At 39.0% G+C, this 17,597-nt stretch overlaps 1 protein-coding gene across 2 annotated transcripts in view; it reads right to left on the bottom strand.

Annotated features, from left to right (window-relative positions):
• Positions 1-10,983: 10,983 nt before the first annotated feature.
• Positions 10,984-17,597, bottom strand: part of klhdc4 (kelch domain containing 4) — a 77,353-nt gene continuing 70,739 nt past the window's right edge. The window contains exons 10-11 of one of the 2 annotated variants that reach the window (XM_052028240.1): positions 16,643-16,759; positions 10,984-12,422 (exon numbers count right to left, since the gene is read on the bottom strand). In XM_052028240.1, the coding sequence (XP_051884200.1) occupies positions 12,250-12,422; positions 16,643-16,759 (290 nt within the window). In that variant the 3' untranslated portion in view covers positions 10,984-12,249. The remainder of the gene's footprint in view (positions 12,423-16,642; positions 16,760-17,597) is intronic. The other variant, XM_052028239.1, reaches the window with a different exon arrangement.

Below are 17,597 nucleotides of genomic sequence, written 5' to 3'. Positions count from 1 at the left end.
GTGCAAAACCTCACGTTTACCCGGATTAAACTCCATCTTCCATTTCTCTGCCCATATCTGCAAGTGATTTATATCTTGCTGTATCCTTTGATAACTTTCTCCACTATCCACAACTCCACCAATTTTGGTGTATTCTGCAAGCTTACCAATCGGCCCATCTACATTTTTGTCCATCTCATTATATATACGTGTACATGTCACAAACAACAGAGGTCCCAGCACCGATCCCTGTGGAACACCACTGGTCACAGATTTTCAGATTGAATAACACCCATCCACCACTATCCTGTCTTCTATGATTAAGCCAATTTTGAATCTAATCTACCAATTTATCCGGGCACCTTAATCTTCTGTATCAGCACACCATGACTGTGTCAAATACCTAACTTAAGTCCACGTCGACAACATCCACTGCCCTCCCTTCATCGATCACCTTCATCACTTTCTCAAAAAACTCGATCAAGTTTGTAAGACGTGACCTGCCCCGCACAAAACCATGTTGACCATCTCTAATAAGCCCATGCTTTGCTGAATGTAATTAAATCCTATCCCTCAGAATCCACTCAAATAGCTTTCCTAGTGCTGATGTGAGATTCACCATTTTATAATTTCCTGGATTATCCCTATTGCCCTTCGTAACCAAAGGAATAGCATTGACTACTCGCCGGTCCTATGATACCTCGCCTGTGGCCAGAGAAGAAACAAAGATACTTGTCAAGGATCCAGCAATCTCCTTTCTTATCTCGCTTAATAATCTGAGATAGATTCCATGAGGCCCTTGGGACTTATCCACCTTAATGTTCTTCAATAGACCCAAAACCACCACTTTCTTGATCTCAACATGCCCTATATTATTATCATATCCCACACTAGCCACACATATCCTTCATGTTCTCCATTGAATAAGGAAAAGCTGAGCACTATGAACAGTGACAATATATTCAAGAGGAGTAGCTTAAATGATGGGTTTGCTGAGGAAAGGATGATGACAGTATGTCAATCCAAGTATCTGTAGGCCTTTAAGCAAAAAAAAAAGCACACAAAGACTGGACACAAGATGAAGGGCGAGGACAGAAGATGATGGTCAGTAACTGGGAGGGAACCACTTACAATGCTATCTGGTGAAGGAAGTAGAAAGGGAAGCAGTTTGGTGGAAAAGATGTCAATAGAGCGGGATGTGTAAGTCTCAAGAGAAAATGAGCTTGGAGGGTGTGTGAGAAAAAAGAAATTGTTGAGAAATATATGGTGTTGAGATTTGGTTAAAATAAAACTTAGTTTGATGAAATAACCTAAGAGGAAGTAAAGGAATGAAGTAAATTCTATTGCTGTGATCTACAAGAAGGAATCAGAGTAGAAACCAATAATCACAAATCAATTGTTCTTAACATATGCAAATCACAATGAATGGAAAATTTATTTCAGATCTCAGTTGTAGACCAAATAGTTGGTCCGTCATCATGCTATACTCTCCATTAGAATCACAACGATGAGCAAAAAGTTAGCCCTCAAAGATTTCAATGTGTTTTAACATTAATCCTATCTTATTTGATCATGACAAATGTGGTAACATAATGAACTGGGCACATGAATTTCTATAAAGACACAAATATTGCATTGCAAAAAATGAAAACTGCCATAACACCACAAATTGATGTTCTCTTCTGATAAGGATGGCCACACAGGTCTCATTTTTTGCATTGACCAATAGAAAACAAACATATTTGCCACCGTTTCACAAGGCATATACAAACGCGCAACACAATTACTCAAAAAATGAAGTGACTGTTCGTTTAATCTCTGAATTTCAAATAATCTCCAATTTATAGTATCAGTGCCTTTCCAAAGATGAATTGGCACAAATATTACGGAACTGTACCAAGTATTTTTGTACCTACTTTTGGGCAGCACAGTGATACAGTTAGTAAAGCCGCTGCCTCACAGCGCCAGAGACCTGTATTCAATCCTGACCTTATGAGCTGTCTGCGTGGAGTTAGATGTTCTTTTCTTATAAGGATGGCCACACAGGTCTCAGTTTTTGCATTGACCAATAGAAAACAAACACACTCATCACTGTTTCACAGGGAGTTGAAAGGAGTTCTCCAAGGAGTTGGAGTTTGTTTGTTCTTGCTGTGACTACGTGGGATTCTTCTGGACACTCTAGTTTCCCTCCACAACCTGAAGACGTGCGAATTGGTAGGTTAATTGGCCACTTCAAATACTTCTGGTATGTGGGTGAATGGTAGAATCTGGAGAGTTTATAGAATGGGATTGGTATAGGATTGGTATAAATGTGTAGTTGATGGTTGGCATGGACTCAGTAGACCGAAAGGCCTGTTTCCGTGCTGTGTCTCTCTATGACTCACCTTCATGGCCAATTAAGAATCCTCATTGTTAAGCATGTTTACTTAAATATTTAAGTTCAACCGATAATTGATCCCAAGTACAATAAGTTAATTTATGAATTGTCTCAGTACTTTCCTCAAATTCGCTAAGTTATTGAATAATAAGCAGTAATCAAATTAATAGCAGTGTTATAAATAAAACTTAAAGAGAGACATGCAGAATTTTTACTGTACACTTTCTCCCACTCAGCAGTTTACTTCATTTATTTGTCATTGTACTGTTGCAACAACAACACAACGAGATTATGATGGCACTCCTTTGCCTAATAAGAACCAAAACAGTAAATTGATAAGAGCAATTATAGCTATAAAATAAAACAAACATACTTACACAAATATAAAGTATAAAAAAAAGGCAGTGTGCAAATGAACCATGATAATAATAATAATAATGATAATCAGCAGCATATCAATATCAATATATTAAATAACAGCAAGATGAGTCCAGCCAGTAAAGGGGGGAAGACATAGTATGTGTATGTATAGGAGGTGTCAGTCCATGTTCAACAATTTAACAGCTTTGGGGAAAAAAGCTGTGCTTCAGTCTTGTAGTGTGTGCATGTGTTGTCCATATTCAGAGTAGCAGTTGAATAAAAATGAATTGAATGCAGACAAGGTCAATTCTGTGGAAGGAACACCTACTTGATGTAACTGCACCCATAGTTTTGTTCATTTCTACAGTGAGACATTTGCAGTAACATGTGGAGAGCAGTTGGCCACATGTTACACAGTTTAAAGGGTGCACACCCATACAACATAAGCCACTTAAGGCATGCCCCTTCCACAATGATGAAAACAAAAGGGGGAATAAACAAATAGCCAAATAACTATCCAGTCTCTGTGTGCTTTATTTTTTTGCAGAAGTCTTCCGGGTACTTGGGTTGACATACTGTCCATCCAAATCTGGTCCGCTCTCCTGTGTTGTCACCTTGTATAATTGGAGGTGTGATGTTGTAGAGTCACACTACTGATTTCTACTGTGTATTGCATCAGTCTGATGTGGGCTTCATCCTCACTTTGTCTCTAACCCTTAATGAAGGCAGACCTTTGAGTCTTGTTTTGCTTGTCTCTATTTGTCTTCCTGTAACTTTTTGCACCTTTGACTTTCTTTTTCAATGAAAAACCCATCTGTAGATTCTGCAAGTGTGAATTGTATGCCAACTTTATTAGTACCATCTGCTGGACTGTACTACCAAATATAGGTATGACAATCTTATGGCTTACAATGGTGAAATGGATAACCTGAAATCATCGATGTCAGAGTGCTTCCCAGCCAGATGCACTGTGGTCTTCTCATTGATATACATGACTTGTGGGTTTTAACTGCACCACCTCAAGACTAAGGGCTTACTTCAGGTGAAAATAACATGTTTGTCCAAGGTTAAGTTGAAATATCACTAGCTGCTCTTGTACAAACATATGGGTGCAGTTACATCAAGTAGGTGTTCCTTCCACAGAATTGACCTTGTCTGGCATTCAATTCATTTTATTCAACTGCTACTCTGAATATGATCCATCTTTATCTTTGCAAGGCTCATCTTGTCCACTCTGTAAACTTTTGATCTCCTCCTCACTGTGTACATTGTTGGTGTTCTGAACCACTTCAGACACATTTTTTCCCCACACGTAGGGCATTTCTTTATCAGGCACTCATCCACAATATCTGAATCATCTAGGCAGCCTTGGCTGCATGCCTCCTGTTCTGCCTTGAGTCTATGCTCCACTGCATGCATTTCATTCTATTGGTCATCCAACATTTATAGCATTGGTTTGGATAGTTCTGCAACTCTACATGCCTAAATACTCTGGAGTTAATTCTACCCATGTAATAGCCATTCCCTCAGGCTAGACTCCCAAACTCCACCAATGATCTGATCTCTGATAAGCAAGTCCCTGAAATCTGCAAGTAAGTGCTGACAATCTTCCTGCATATAAAAAACTGGTAACAGTCAACTGTCTCACTTCTAGGCATTGTGTTTAAAATTTAAAATACATTCTCCAGTCTACTTTGAGGGCTCTGCAATAAGATACAATTTCCTTCCTTTATGACCAATGAGATACAATGGTAATTTCTGTCTGTTCTGGTTTATTTGCTATAGCCAGTTTAAGATAGAGTGTAATCTCTTCCCTCCATTATCCCTATTCTTTAGGCAGGTTACTTGTTTTGGACTCTAGCAGCTCAGGTTTATATGTTCCGTTGTATTCAACATCAATTGAATCACACAGCTCACTTACTCTGCATACATCCATGTGTTATCTCAAGTGGAAGGATCATGCTTGGCATTCAGTATTCAAATTCAGTGGACGGAAAATAATAAGTTACATTCCCCAGTGGTGAGATCCGTCACTGCAGCACTTCATGGTTTGTGAGACTAGACAGAAGAGCAGAAACAAACCACAGAAATGTGTGGCAAGAAAATAAGGAGTTGCTCTTAATAGTGAAGCACTAATAAAGCATTAATTTTGAAAATTACTACTTAACTTTGTTACAACAAATCAAATCTTGGCAAGTGGGTTAAATATATCAAATAATGCTCATAAACAAGCCAAGGGATGGAAAAGTATTGAACATTGCAGAATACAAACTGTAAAGGACAGTGAAAATAACAAAAGATTTACATCTGCTGATTGTTTTCATGTCATTAATCAAAGGGAGAAGACAAACTCTAACAATAGATTGTTCACTTTATTGTTAAAATTGTTGTTATTGTTAATATTCATTATTCCAAGACCATATATACTTGAACATGGTCACCACCAGAATTGGCTTGAAGCAAGCAAAATATCAAATAAAAAGTTAAAACCCAATGAAGCATACACCATACAATTTCTTGGTTGTATATATACTACCTCATATTGTTTCTGCATACTTTTAACCTAAAGAGGAAAAAGGAGAGATTTAGGGAGGGAATTCTGGAGAGTGGGGGTTAAGAAAACTTAACACTTTACTCCAATAGGTGAAGCAAAAGGAAAATATCAGATTGTTCATATCCTCCCAGAAACCTGGCAACAGACCCTCCATCAATTCTTTGATCAACAAATGCAACCAGGTTACAACAGGTTGGAAGTGACAACACTGTTAAATTGACTGGAACATTTGATCTGAAACAACAGATGGTTCCTTGCGCTCATCAATTCTGCCGTGTCACCTTCTTCTCCACAGCTCCCATTCCCAAGAGTATTCTCAGCAATACAAGCATCATTCCATACCAAAGAACCTAATACATTTATCCTTCTCTTGGGTTATTTACCTGATTTACCAGTCAAGTCAAAGCAGCTTTCTCTCTGTCAGCTGTTTTTCCTGGGAATTACATCTGTTCATCCCACAGATGACACAGATTATGGTACTGGGCATCCTGGCATAGGTTTCCCTGGTGCTCCTGGGTTGTCTTTATCAACCTGCTGCACATCAAAACACAAAATCATTTTTTTTTAAAACACTGACCTTTCAAGTGTTGTCATTACTTTCAGGAACAAAAGTCAGTGATTTAAAGGAAACCCCTGCAAATGTACATAAACTCTAATTGTCCCTCCTATAGCCACTACATAGGATGGCCATAGTCAGTCAGTGAACATGACGAGAACCTCAGTGTGTCTGTGCTGGTTGCCAACCAAATCCTTAAAGGCATCTCTCTTAGTCCTTCAGTTCATATAATGCTTTGCTTTAAAGTCTTATAGGTCCTATTTCAAAGCTTACAGTCAGCAGGTAGTTCCATGTATGTAGTGTGAATCACAACAATCTGTTCCTTTACCCCTCTTCATGTCTGTTCAGAACTGCCACCTGCTCGATCTCTAGAAAGTGTCCAATAGGATCAGTCTTCATCTCTTGCTTTGGCAGAGTTGTTCATTCACTTGTGTTGAATGGGAGTACAGACTCGCGATTGAAGATATCTGGAGCTCCCTCAGGCGCATCACGACGAAAATGAATTTCAGAAGGCAGCAAAACTTGAGAAGGATTCTCTAAAGTCCATCCAAGTTGACAGAGTTGAAAGAAGTGTCCTTTGTACCTCCAGATGCATAAATTGGCCAATAAGAAGAGGCAGTTACAATGACTTTCCATGTCAGACAACAGACCTCTAGGTAATTACCACAATCAGGTAATTTTCTCTCTCTCTCTCTCTCTCTCCCCTCTTGAAGATAATCATGAAATTCCCTTGCATATCCTTCTCTTCCCAGATGAGTGAATTTGCATCAACGATCTGTTTTAGAATAGGGACCCCATCTGCTCAAGGCTTTGTTTTTCAGATGGCATTTGGTTTTTTCATTGTCAGTTTAGAGCAGCAGCAAGACTGCACCACATAGTGCATTGTGGAATAGAACCAAGGACATTTGTGTCATGGAAATTGTCTCACAGTTCTTTGAAATGATCCTACCAGGAGTACTAACTACCTTGATAAGCTTTCCTCTGTTCTTGGCTCTCACCTGGGTGCATATGGTGCACATGGGCTTGCAAGTGTTGAAATGTCAATGCAAGTTGTGCTTATCAGCTGATTGTTAGAACATCTATAGCTATATGAGGTTAATAGTTAAGTGGTGAAAAATCTGTCCCATTTAACTCTCCTTCTAAATGAAGGGACAGGGGACATGAAAATGGAAGAAATAGTAAAGCAAGAAAACAATGGTCAAGTAACTCCGAGACCAGCAGCACTGATGAATATGATGGAGGGAATCTGACAACATCTGCAGGTTAGGAAGTTATGGGCATGCTGTGCTGGCGCCGGAAACGCGGGCTGCACCCAGAACACTACGCAAAAAAAATGTATTTCACTGTGTTTAGATGTACATGTGACTAATAAAGATATCTTAACATCTTATTGTTAATTACCTGCCCCACCACAAGATGAGCAGTTTTGCAGCCTTGTCTAGTATAACTTGAAAACTTCACACTGTGCTTTGTTGTACAAAATGAAAAAAAAAATTAATGGCACACTAAAGCAGAATTACTGCAAATTTTTGTTTGCATTTAAAAATGGTTTCTATGTCAGCTTCCAACTTAGTCTATTGTATATCACAATATGTAGTTTTAATACTAATAAACACTGATTAAAAAATGTGCTTTTTACTTCTTTGTTTCCTAAAATTCTTCAATGTGATTGATACTCCATTTGCTGGCTACCTTGGTCTCAATTTCCTGGACCCCAGTGACCTGAGGCAAAGGGTTCAGCAGCTCACTGCCTGCATGGAAGTGCAGAAAGGCAATAATCTATGTGCTTCACTTTTCACCTGTTGCCTGTGTCAGAATCTGTTTGTTCTCAGCTCATGGAATCTAAAAGCAAAAGAATATCAGCCAAGAGGGTCTTTGTCATCACAGCAGCAATCCAAGCAGCACATCTCAACTTCTCCTTAAGCCACAAGGGTTGAATCACATAGGACTAGTTGGATGTGTACTTGTAGAGCCATGACTACAAGCTACAGCCAGTATTGTAAGGTGCGATTGGGCTGGGTAACTCATTGTCAACTGGCATAGCACAGGTTTTCATGTGTCATAAATTTTGTGTGATTAAAGGAATGCACTGCCACATGGGTTTGTACTTGGATGTTTTACAGAAGGAGAGAAATACATTTTTGATGTTCACATTCACATCAAAGTAATTGTTTTCACCTTCATCGATTGTATTTTGAATGCAACTTGTATGGAATAGGGAGATAATGAAGTGACTGAGCAACGGAAGTTGGACAAGGCAATGTATGGATGGTTGCAGCACCTTCTATCGGAAGAAGGGTCAAGGCATAAAGGGGCTTTATCTGGATATCAATTGATGTTGCATTGATCAGTGCATTCCAAGCACCATGCTACACCTCTGACAAATGCTGCATCTACCCCCTCTTCCTGCAAATGGAAAGAAAAGTCAATTTTTTTTTGTGTGTGTTCAATCTGTGCTGTTCCACCTAATTTTCCAGGGCACAGCAGACTATATCTATCTGAGAGCACTGGATATAGAAAATGCTGTGGAACCAAACAATATACCTAGCTGTGGTATTGAAGATTTGCACTCCAGAACTAGCTACAAGCAGTGCAGTATAGTTGCAACACCAGGTTCTGTGCAACAATGTGGAAAAGTGCCTGGATACATCCAGTTCACAAAAGCAGGGCAAATCCAACATATTTACTTACCAGCTAATCACTCTAATCTCAATTATCAGCAAAGTAATGGAAAGTGTTATTGATAGTGCTTTCAAGAGGCACTTACTCACCATCAACCTGAATGCCAATGCCAGTGGATTTTGCTAAGTGAATGAGCTTCCAGATCTCATCACAGCCCTGGTTGAAACATTGATCAGAGTTCAATTCCAGAGATGAGGTGAGAATGGCTTCCTTTAATATTAAGGCAGCAATTGAATCAATGTGGCATTAAGGAGCCCTGATAAAACTAAACCAATAGGCATCAAGGGGGAAAGCACTCTAATGGCTGGAGTCATACCTCACACAAGATGGTTGCAGTTATTGCCATTTAATCATTCTATCCATCAGAGTTCACTACAGGAGTTTCTTAGAGCAGTTTCTTGCCCTAACCATCTTCAACGGCTTCAATGTCATCAGTCATTCCTTCCATCATAAGGTCCAAAAGGGGATGCCTACTAACGACTGCAGTTCCATTGCCACCCTTTCAGCAATTGACCAGTCTATGCCTGCATGCAGCAATATCAAGACAGCATTCAGGCATGGGCTGGTAAGTGACAAGTAACATTCATGCCACAAAAGTACCAGTTAATGACCATTACCAACTAAAGTGAGTCTAACCACCAATCCTTAATATTCAATATATTTGCCATCACTAATTCTCCGCCATTGGTCACCATTGGCCAGAAACTCTGGCTACGAAAGTAGACTAGAGGCTGGGTATCTTGTGGCAAGTGACGCACCTCTTGCTACCCAAGGCCTCGCCATCATAAGGCACAAGTCAGCAGCATGATGGAATACTTGCCACTTGCCTGGATGTGTAGCATTCCAACAACTCGCATGGTCCACACCATCCAGGACAAAGCAGCCTGCTTGACTGGCACCACATCCACCACTGGCACAGCGGCTGATAGATGAACCATCTAAAACAAAATGCATATGACTATTCGTCCAGGACACTCTGGTGATCTTTATCACCAAGGGAAGCAGGTTGGTGATACATTTCCAAATTGGGAAGCAAATTGCACTGCATCCTAATTTGGAAATATATCACCGGGCTTCAGTGTGCAGTTTTGGGCCCCTTATCTTAGGAAGGATGTACTGATGTTGGAGAGGGTCAGAAAAGATTTACGAGGATGATTCCCAGAATGAAAGGGCACTTGATGGCTCTTGGACTATACTCACTGGAGTACAGAAGAATGAGAGGGGACCTCATAGAAACATTCAGAATGTTGAAAGGACTGGACAGAGTAGATGTGGTTAAGCTGTTTCCCCTGGTGAGCGAGTCCAGGACTAGAGGGCACAATCTTAGAATTAGAGGGTACTGGTTTGAAACAGAAATGAGGAGAAATTTCTTTAGCCAGAGGGTAGTGAAATTATGGAATTCTTTGCCACGCTCAACTGTGGAGGCCCAATCATTCGGGGCGTTTAAGGAGGAGATTGATAGGTATCTAATTAGTCAAGATATCAAGGGATATGGGGATAAGGCCAGAAATTGGGGCTAGATAGGAATAGTTTTAGTTTAGCTCATGGAGCAGACTCGATGGGCCAAATGGCCTAGTTCTGCTCCTTTGTCTTGTGAAATGGGTCATAATTCTGGAACAGCAAATGGGAGTTCCTTCACCAGCACAAGTGCAGGTCACCACCACCTTCTCAAAGGCAATTGGAATCAGCAGTGATATCCATACCCCAAACGAAAATATATAAAAATACATAATTAAATGCACCTCTGGAATGGCCAAGGTATTTAAGGTGCATTTTTGACATTCCAAATAGTTTGCTCTACAACATTTAAGGTGAGGAGATGTCATAGCACTTCTATGTCTCATTAGCAGGCATCCTCATTGGAGTTGTGTGGTGTTTTCATTGGGCAGTCTTTACCCTAAACAGGTAGCACCAAGTCTGCTTGGAGGAGTGAGTGAACTTGTAAGTTTAACTGTGCAGGATGAAGGAATCAGGAAAAATGAATCTGTTTGGGTATCTTGCAATACTTATAGTTGCCAACTAGCTGCATGTGAATGCAATCCTTTCTTATTTACAAATACAACTTTGTGTGCTGGGGAGCTTCGATTGCTATAAGAGTGGAGACTAACATCTCCTGTTCCCTGGGAATGCAGCCAGCACAGTAACTCCAACTGTCACCTTCTTCTGACTGGCATCATCCATGGTATCTGATTACACAGCAACCTTTGCAAATAAGGCATCAGTGATCTGCCTTATGTTTGGATGCAGCCATAAGCAATTTTCCATTTATCTCTGGCAGATTCCTGGAATAATCCAGCAGTGCAGAAGTTACTCTGCAGCTGCAGGAAGCAGGGCTTATTTAAGAAGGCTACATAGACCTGGTACGGCAGGCAGTTTATTAGCAGCACGCTGCTGATGCTCATAAGCAAGCTATACATCCTTCTTTCTCCTCTGGCTCCCACTATATTGCTGCATGAATAAAACTTAGTGAAGACCTGTTAACTGCAGTGGGCAAGTACAAAAATGTAGATATTAGACAACAACGTTGGCATTGATCCTCAAATTTATTGAAGGATCAAATTGTCAGCTTTTCAGGCTTCATCTAATATCCTTATAACACCAGGACTTCCAAAGAGCTTGGGAAACCACATGCTCTGGACTAAATACAAAAATTGCAATTAAAGTCATTCAAATGACTGAGAAATTTAAATTACCAAGCCTGCTTCTCCAATGGGATTCCCTGATTAAACCTAGAAGTTCACAGGTTTGCATCACATTTCTGACTCAGTTACTGTTTTCATAGAATTTAAGATCCTTTTGAATCGCATCCACACTTAAAGGTTAAAATGCTCCCCAACATTCCTTTTTGTTACATTCTATTCATTAACTATATGCTAATAGACAAGCTTCAGTTTATACTCTGATCTGTGATCATTCTGCTTCATTTGCTTATAAAAATGATCTAGAGCACAAGATTCTTTGTCTATATTCAATGATCCTATCATAAACATAAGGCTTTATTTAATATCCAGATATGGTATTTCTCTGATAACTTCATAATAATCTCATGCTTGGATTCAATGTATAAGTGATCATTTGTGTGGAAGTGGCCTTTGAATCAGGGAAAAGAAATCCAGGGAAAGCATAAATCATAACAGCTTTTGCAGTGAATTTCAGTCTTAAGCAACCAATTTACTTTTCATGTTGATTTCTTTGCTTTTAACTTCTGTAGTGCAAACAATACACATTATTTTCCATTTACTGCTTAACATTAGCTTCAGACTTATTAGAATATACACCTGCAAATCAATAAATTTGATAGTAAGAGATTATTTTTCCCTTTCTTTTTATATCACAGTAGGTGAAGAGGAGAAACACAGATACCTTCCCATTGGAGTTAAGAATTTAGGAAAAAACAATGTATTTAAATGTAAAACATTAACAAAGCAATACAATCATGGTAAATAATGGATTGTCGAAAAACTAAAGCTAATAACTCTGGTGTAATACAGGATTCAGAAAAAAATTACAGCAAAGGTAATATGTTCAATCTGTTTGAAATTAGGTTTAAAACTTAGTGGAGGAAAAGATAAAGCAGCTACAATTAATTAAATGAACAATAAACTCTGTAAAAGATAAAGCAGCTACAATTAATTAAATGAACAATAAACTCTGTAGTTTGCTGCTGAGCTCAAAGGCAATAATTATAGCCTGTTAACAAATTAAATTTACCATGGTTCAGTTCTGCATAACTTCTGACCATCATACATTATTATCATAAAAAGTCTTTGCCATTGCCTGTGCCACCTTCAAAGTTTTTTTCTCTTTGGCATTCTGGCCCATATTATCCTTGGCGAGTTTAATCCAGTAAGTCTCTGTGCGTGACAAATATTCCGAATAAGATTCGGGTGGCTGCACCGCAGGATGGTCATCTCCTGATAAAGTAAAATAAATGGTTAATGATTCCTTGTAATCTCAAATACAAATCCTTTTATCTTCTAAAAAGTTGTAACAACTACTGTTCAATTACTACCACTGGACATTCCAACAATCACTGCCAATGAACATATGTTCCAACATCATTAAGCATTGATGTACAAAGGCATCTTGTGGGGCTGGTTCATGAAACACAAAGCTAAAGCCAGAGGAAGCAATTAGAAAGGCAAATCATATGTTGGTCATAGTGCAAAGAATTGCAGTGCAAAAATAATGAAGTCTCTCTAAGATTGTACCTGGTCTGAGTTGTGCCCAGTTTAGGTTCCCATACAGAAAAAGCTTTTTAGTCAATGCAGCCTAGATTCACTCAATTGAGTCCAGGGATGAGGGGAGACACAAGAGAATGAAGGGTCTTGACCTGAAATGTTGACTGTCCATTTCCCTCCATAGATGCTGCCTGACCTGCTGAGTTTTTTTTCCAGTGCTTTGTGTGTTGCCCTGGGATGAGGGGCTTGTCCTATGAATGATTCTGTTAGATTGCACTTACTTACTCACTGGAGTTTAGAGAAATGAAAGGCAATTTCATTCTCAAAGAATTATGCCAAGAGGCTGCGTCTTCTAGATAGAACATGGCATCTGGTCATAGAATAATGGGCTGGCATTTGGAACTGAAATGAGGAGAAACTTATTTATGGTGAGGATAGTAAGCCACTGGAATTCTTTACCCGTGGATGCTTGAATATCAAGTAAGTTCAAAAATAAGATTGATAAGATTTTTGGATATTGTGGGGTGGGGGGCGGGGGGAGGTGGAATAAAAGGATACAGCATTTAGGCAGGAAACCGAACCTGAGCTCCAAGATCAACCATGATCTTACTGAGTCATGGAACAAAGGTCTAAATAGCTTCCTCCTGTTTCTATTTATGATGTAGTGGAAATATTTTTTTTGAAGTTAATGAAAGCCAATTTAGAAACATTATCTTCTTAACATTTATTATGTTATGGACTCGTAGGTCAATTGTAAGTATACAAGAAAGGATCTTTGTGCTGCTCTACCTTTCAATAACGCCATGGCTGATCTTTTCACCTCTGCAACAATTTCCTGCATTAACTCCATGTCCCTCAATTTCAAGAAAATCTGAAAGTCTATATTTAAGAAAGATTGATGTTTAGTGAATGAGCAATCATAGGCCTTTTGGGGAAAGAACTTCAAAGATTCACCAACCACTATTTGAGAAATTTCTCACCTCACTCAAGAATGGCCAACCCCCTTAGTTTGAGAGTGTGGCAATGCACCTCCCACCTTCACCCACACACACACACACACAGCTCTAGATACTCTATCCAGGGAAAACATCAACTCCACATCCACCCTACCAAATGCTATTAGAATTTTGTACATTTCAATGAGATCATCTCTTATTCTTCAAAACTCTGGAGTGTGGGACCAGTCTGCTTAACCTCTCCTTACAATTGGCCTTGGAGTCCACAACAAAAATGTCAGACAAACATACCAGCCTAGGAATCAATCTGGTGAATGTTCACTGCATTCCTTCTACTGCAAACATGACCCATCCTTAGGTAGGGAGACCAGAATTGTATACAATATTCCAGATGCAATCTCAACAGATCTCCATATGATTAAAATAAGACATCTAATAAAATGTAATAAAAATCATTATTAAAAGGAAGGGATGAAAACTTGTGTAATGTAAAGATCCTTTCCATGTCAAGACTGTCAACAAACTTAGATTCTAACCATCAAATGAAATAACTCTAGAATGACATGAAAATGTACACCCAGGCATTACTAGCTAAAGATTCTGTCAAGTGGACAAGGCCAAAAACATTCCTCAGAGCAAATGGCATTGACTTGTCATTCCCAGCCATTTAAGGGTGTACACCAATACTGGAAAAGTGCCAACCAAAGCTTTAGCCTTCTTTACTGGTGGATGCCTTTTCATTGATAAACCCAACATATATAAAGACACTCAGGATGTAAAGCCACTGACAAAATATTTGGCACTAACAGGTTAGATGCTGGAAATATCTACACAGATTTGATGTAGAAACTAATCAACAACAAACCCCACTGAAGAAAATCCCTTGCAGAGAAGATTTCAAAATAGTCAAGAATGCTTGCATTTCTCCCTTGGACACAAAGGAACATCTCAGGACATTTATTTAGGTAATTGGCTCACTTCATTCAAAGTCAGCAGAAATTTAAAAACATTTCGATATGGAGGATTCACTCTGGAGGGTAGTAAAGTCGAAACAAAATTCTGTGTGTGCTGGTATCTTAAATAAAATACAAAGGCTGGTATTGTTCCGTTTAAGCACTATAGAGAGTAATACAGTAAAATTTTAGGTCAACGTACATTTAGCAGACATAGAAAAAAGTTAGACGTAACAGATTTGAGCAAGCAAAGAGAGAGGGAAAGAGGGACAGAGACAAAAGAACAAAAAAGGCCCATGAGTGTGGAGGACAGGAAGGATAAAATAATTATTATACTGCAAGGTATAAGGAAATGAATAAAAGGTTAAATTAAGAAACAAAATAGTGGTCAAAACATGGTGGAAGTGGGAGTAGCAGAATCACCACCAACAACTACTATAAAAAAGGGTAACAGTAATTATGATCTGAACTTAAACGTTGGACTCAGAAGCCTCAAGTACATAACTGAAAAATGAAGTGCTTCGCTCAGGTTGCACAGGAAGGTCCCATGGGCAGGCGATGTGGTGATCAAGCAACAGGGCACAGAGTGTATGAGCCCTTGGAATGCTGAAACAGAGTGAGATGTTGGTATCACACTGGAACTGAGGAAAATAGCTCCAAATAAAAAGGTGCTGCTTATGGAAAATTTATAGGTCTTACTCAATGGCTGCATTTTTGTACGATGTGTACCTCACTCCAATCCTGATCACTTTCTGACCTCCTTTCTGTGACTGCATCAGGCCATTTTATATTTGCAACCAAAATGTGATTTCCTCCAGTCAACCAATCACCCTCTAGTATTTCTGCCACATCCAATTTGATGCCATTACCAAATACATTTTCTTTCCTTTGAGCTTTCTGAAAGGACTATTGCTCTATTATACAGAGACCCAATTCCTCAATCACACCCAACATCCTGTATCCTTCCCACAGCATCATTCAGTGCAAGCAAAGAAACTGCTGCACTAACCCTCTTATTTCTTGCCATTCAGGTCTCAAACACTCATTTTAGGTAAACCACCACCTTAAAATGGTAACAGGTTTTATCTTCTTACAACTGCTGTGCAATCTCTTCAGTACTTCCCACGTTTGCACAAATGTACATCAGGAACAGGAGTAGGGCACATGACCCCTTGTGTTTGCTTCATTCAATATTATAGCTGATGCAGTCTTGGCTCAGCTCCATTTTCCTGGACTCTAAGAAATAAAACTGTGGAATATATTCAAGGCTACGATATATAAAGATTAAACCTCCTGCTCTCTGGGATGGAGAATTCCATAAATTTACAAAACGCAGAGAAAAAAAAAATTCCTCCTCAAATCCATAATAGGGCAACCCCTTATTCTGAAATGATGTTCTCCATTCCTGCACAAGGGAAAACATTCTCTCAATATCCACCTTGTCAAGCCTCCTCAATCTTAATTCTTTCAATAAAATCACCTCTTATTTTTTGATGAATATCAGTTCCAATTGTTCAACCTTCTCCATTTTCCAGCAATCAACCAGATAAATCTTTTCTGAACTGCCACTAATGCAAGTATATCATCCTTAATGAAGGAGACTAAAACTATATATAGGTCTCCATGTGTGATCTCAGTTGTAGTATGGCTTCCTTACTTTTATATTCTATCTCCAAGTTTGTGTTTCTTGTGGAGGCCAAATCCCTAGAATAAAGTTCTTGCAGTGAAAACAAAAATCATACTGCAGGTTTACTTTATGAAGAACAACACCTGAGACTATATCTTCAGAAAATTCTGAAAACACTCAGCAGATCAGGAAGCGTCACTGGAAAGAAAAAATAATTAATATTTCAGGTCAAAGACCTTTTCTCAGAATCGAGAGGGAATAAGCTTAGTATCAATCTGCAACTCCCTCCTTGCATTTTCACTCAAGATAATGACTTGTTAAGTGAACATTCTGTATAGCCTTGCAACTGAGCCCATGAGGTAAAATACATATTCATCAACTAAATAACTATAATGCAGATTTATGCAAAATAATTGCCTTCATCTTCACTGCTGTCATCATCCTCTTCCTCATCTTCTTCATCTTCCCCTCCTGCAGCTCCTCCACACTCTTCTTCACCCTCTGACTCCTCTTCGTCCAGCCATTCCTGGGTCTCTACAGAAGTGCGAAGGCACAGGAAACAAAAAGACACCTTCAATAAAAATCTAAGTCATTGAATGACGTACTTTAGATCAAAGGAATTTTTGTAGTGCGATCAGTAAGGTGCAAATAGTGCCTTCTGTCTTCAGCTGTAATAGTAGTGCAGACGTTATCCTAACAGTGTTTTCTGCATTGTGGGTGAGGAAGGTTGCTTGTTCATTATTTTATTTCTTATCCAATTGCTATTCTTGGACAATGGGCAGAAAAGTTCCAGGACATTGGTGCTTTTTGCTGCACCTAAAAGAAAAGGAACTTGCACTCCAAGATCTGACTGAATGTCCCAGAGTACAAGGTCTAGGACCAACCATTAATTTGCAAGGAATTTCATTCAGAAAGGGATATGACATTATTTGCATACTGTTTCCAAGTGTACACATGCTGTGGATGTAACCACTCTACATACCCCAGGTAATGTCTGGGCAACATATTGGAGAAAAGATCTTGAATAACATATTTTCAGCATCTTTTCCCCTCCTTGGTACCCAAAATATTACTTGGTCATGAAGCCAAAGAAAGCAGGACTTGATATGAAATTTAAATCCCTAGAAGTATATTATATTCAACAGCACTTCTCCTTGGAATAACATTCTTACTTTCAGAAACAAGGTTTTATTTCTTTAGTTACTTCAAGAAATTATTTATTTTCAACATTATCTTTCACTGACAGGATTGATAGACTAGACTGCAGACAATTCAATGATGCCTAATATAGTGTCTGCATTACAAAAATCTGAAAACCAAAGAAGCAGGTGGATGGTTCCAATGAGATTTTAAAATTATTGATTCTTTTTTA

This window comes from Pristis pectinata, chromosome 13 (assembly GCF_009764475.1).
Source record: "Pristis pectinata isolate sPriPec2 chromosome 13, sPriPec2.1.pri, whole genome shotgun sequence".
NCBI classification, from domain to species: Eukaryota; Metazoa; Chordata; class Chondrichthyes; order Rhinopristiformes; family Pristidae; genus Pristis; species Pristis pectinata.
This window is presented reverse-complemented; position numbering and strand designations above follow the sequence as displayed.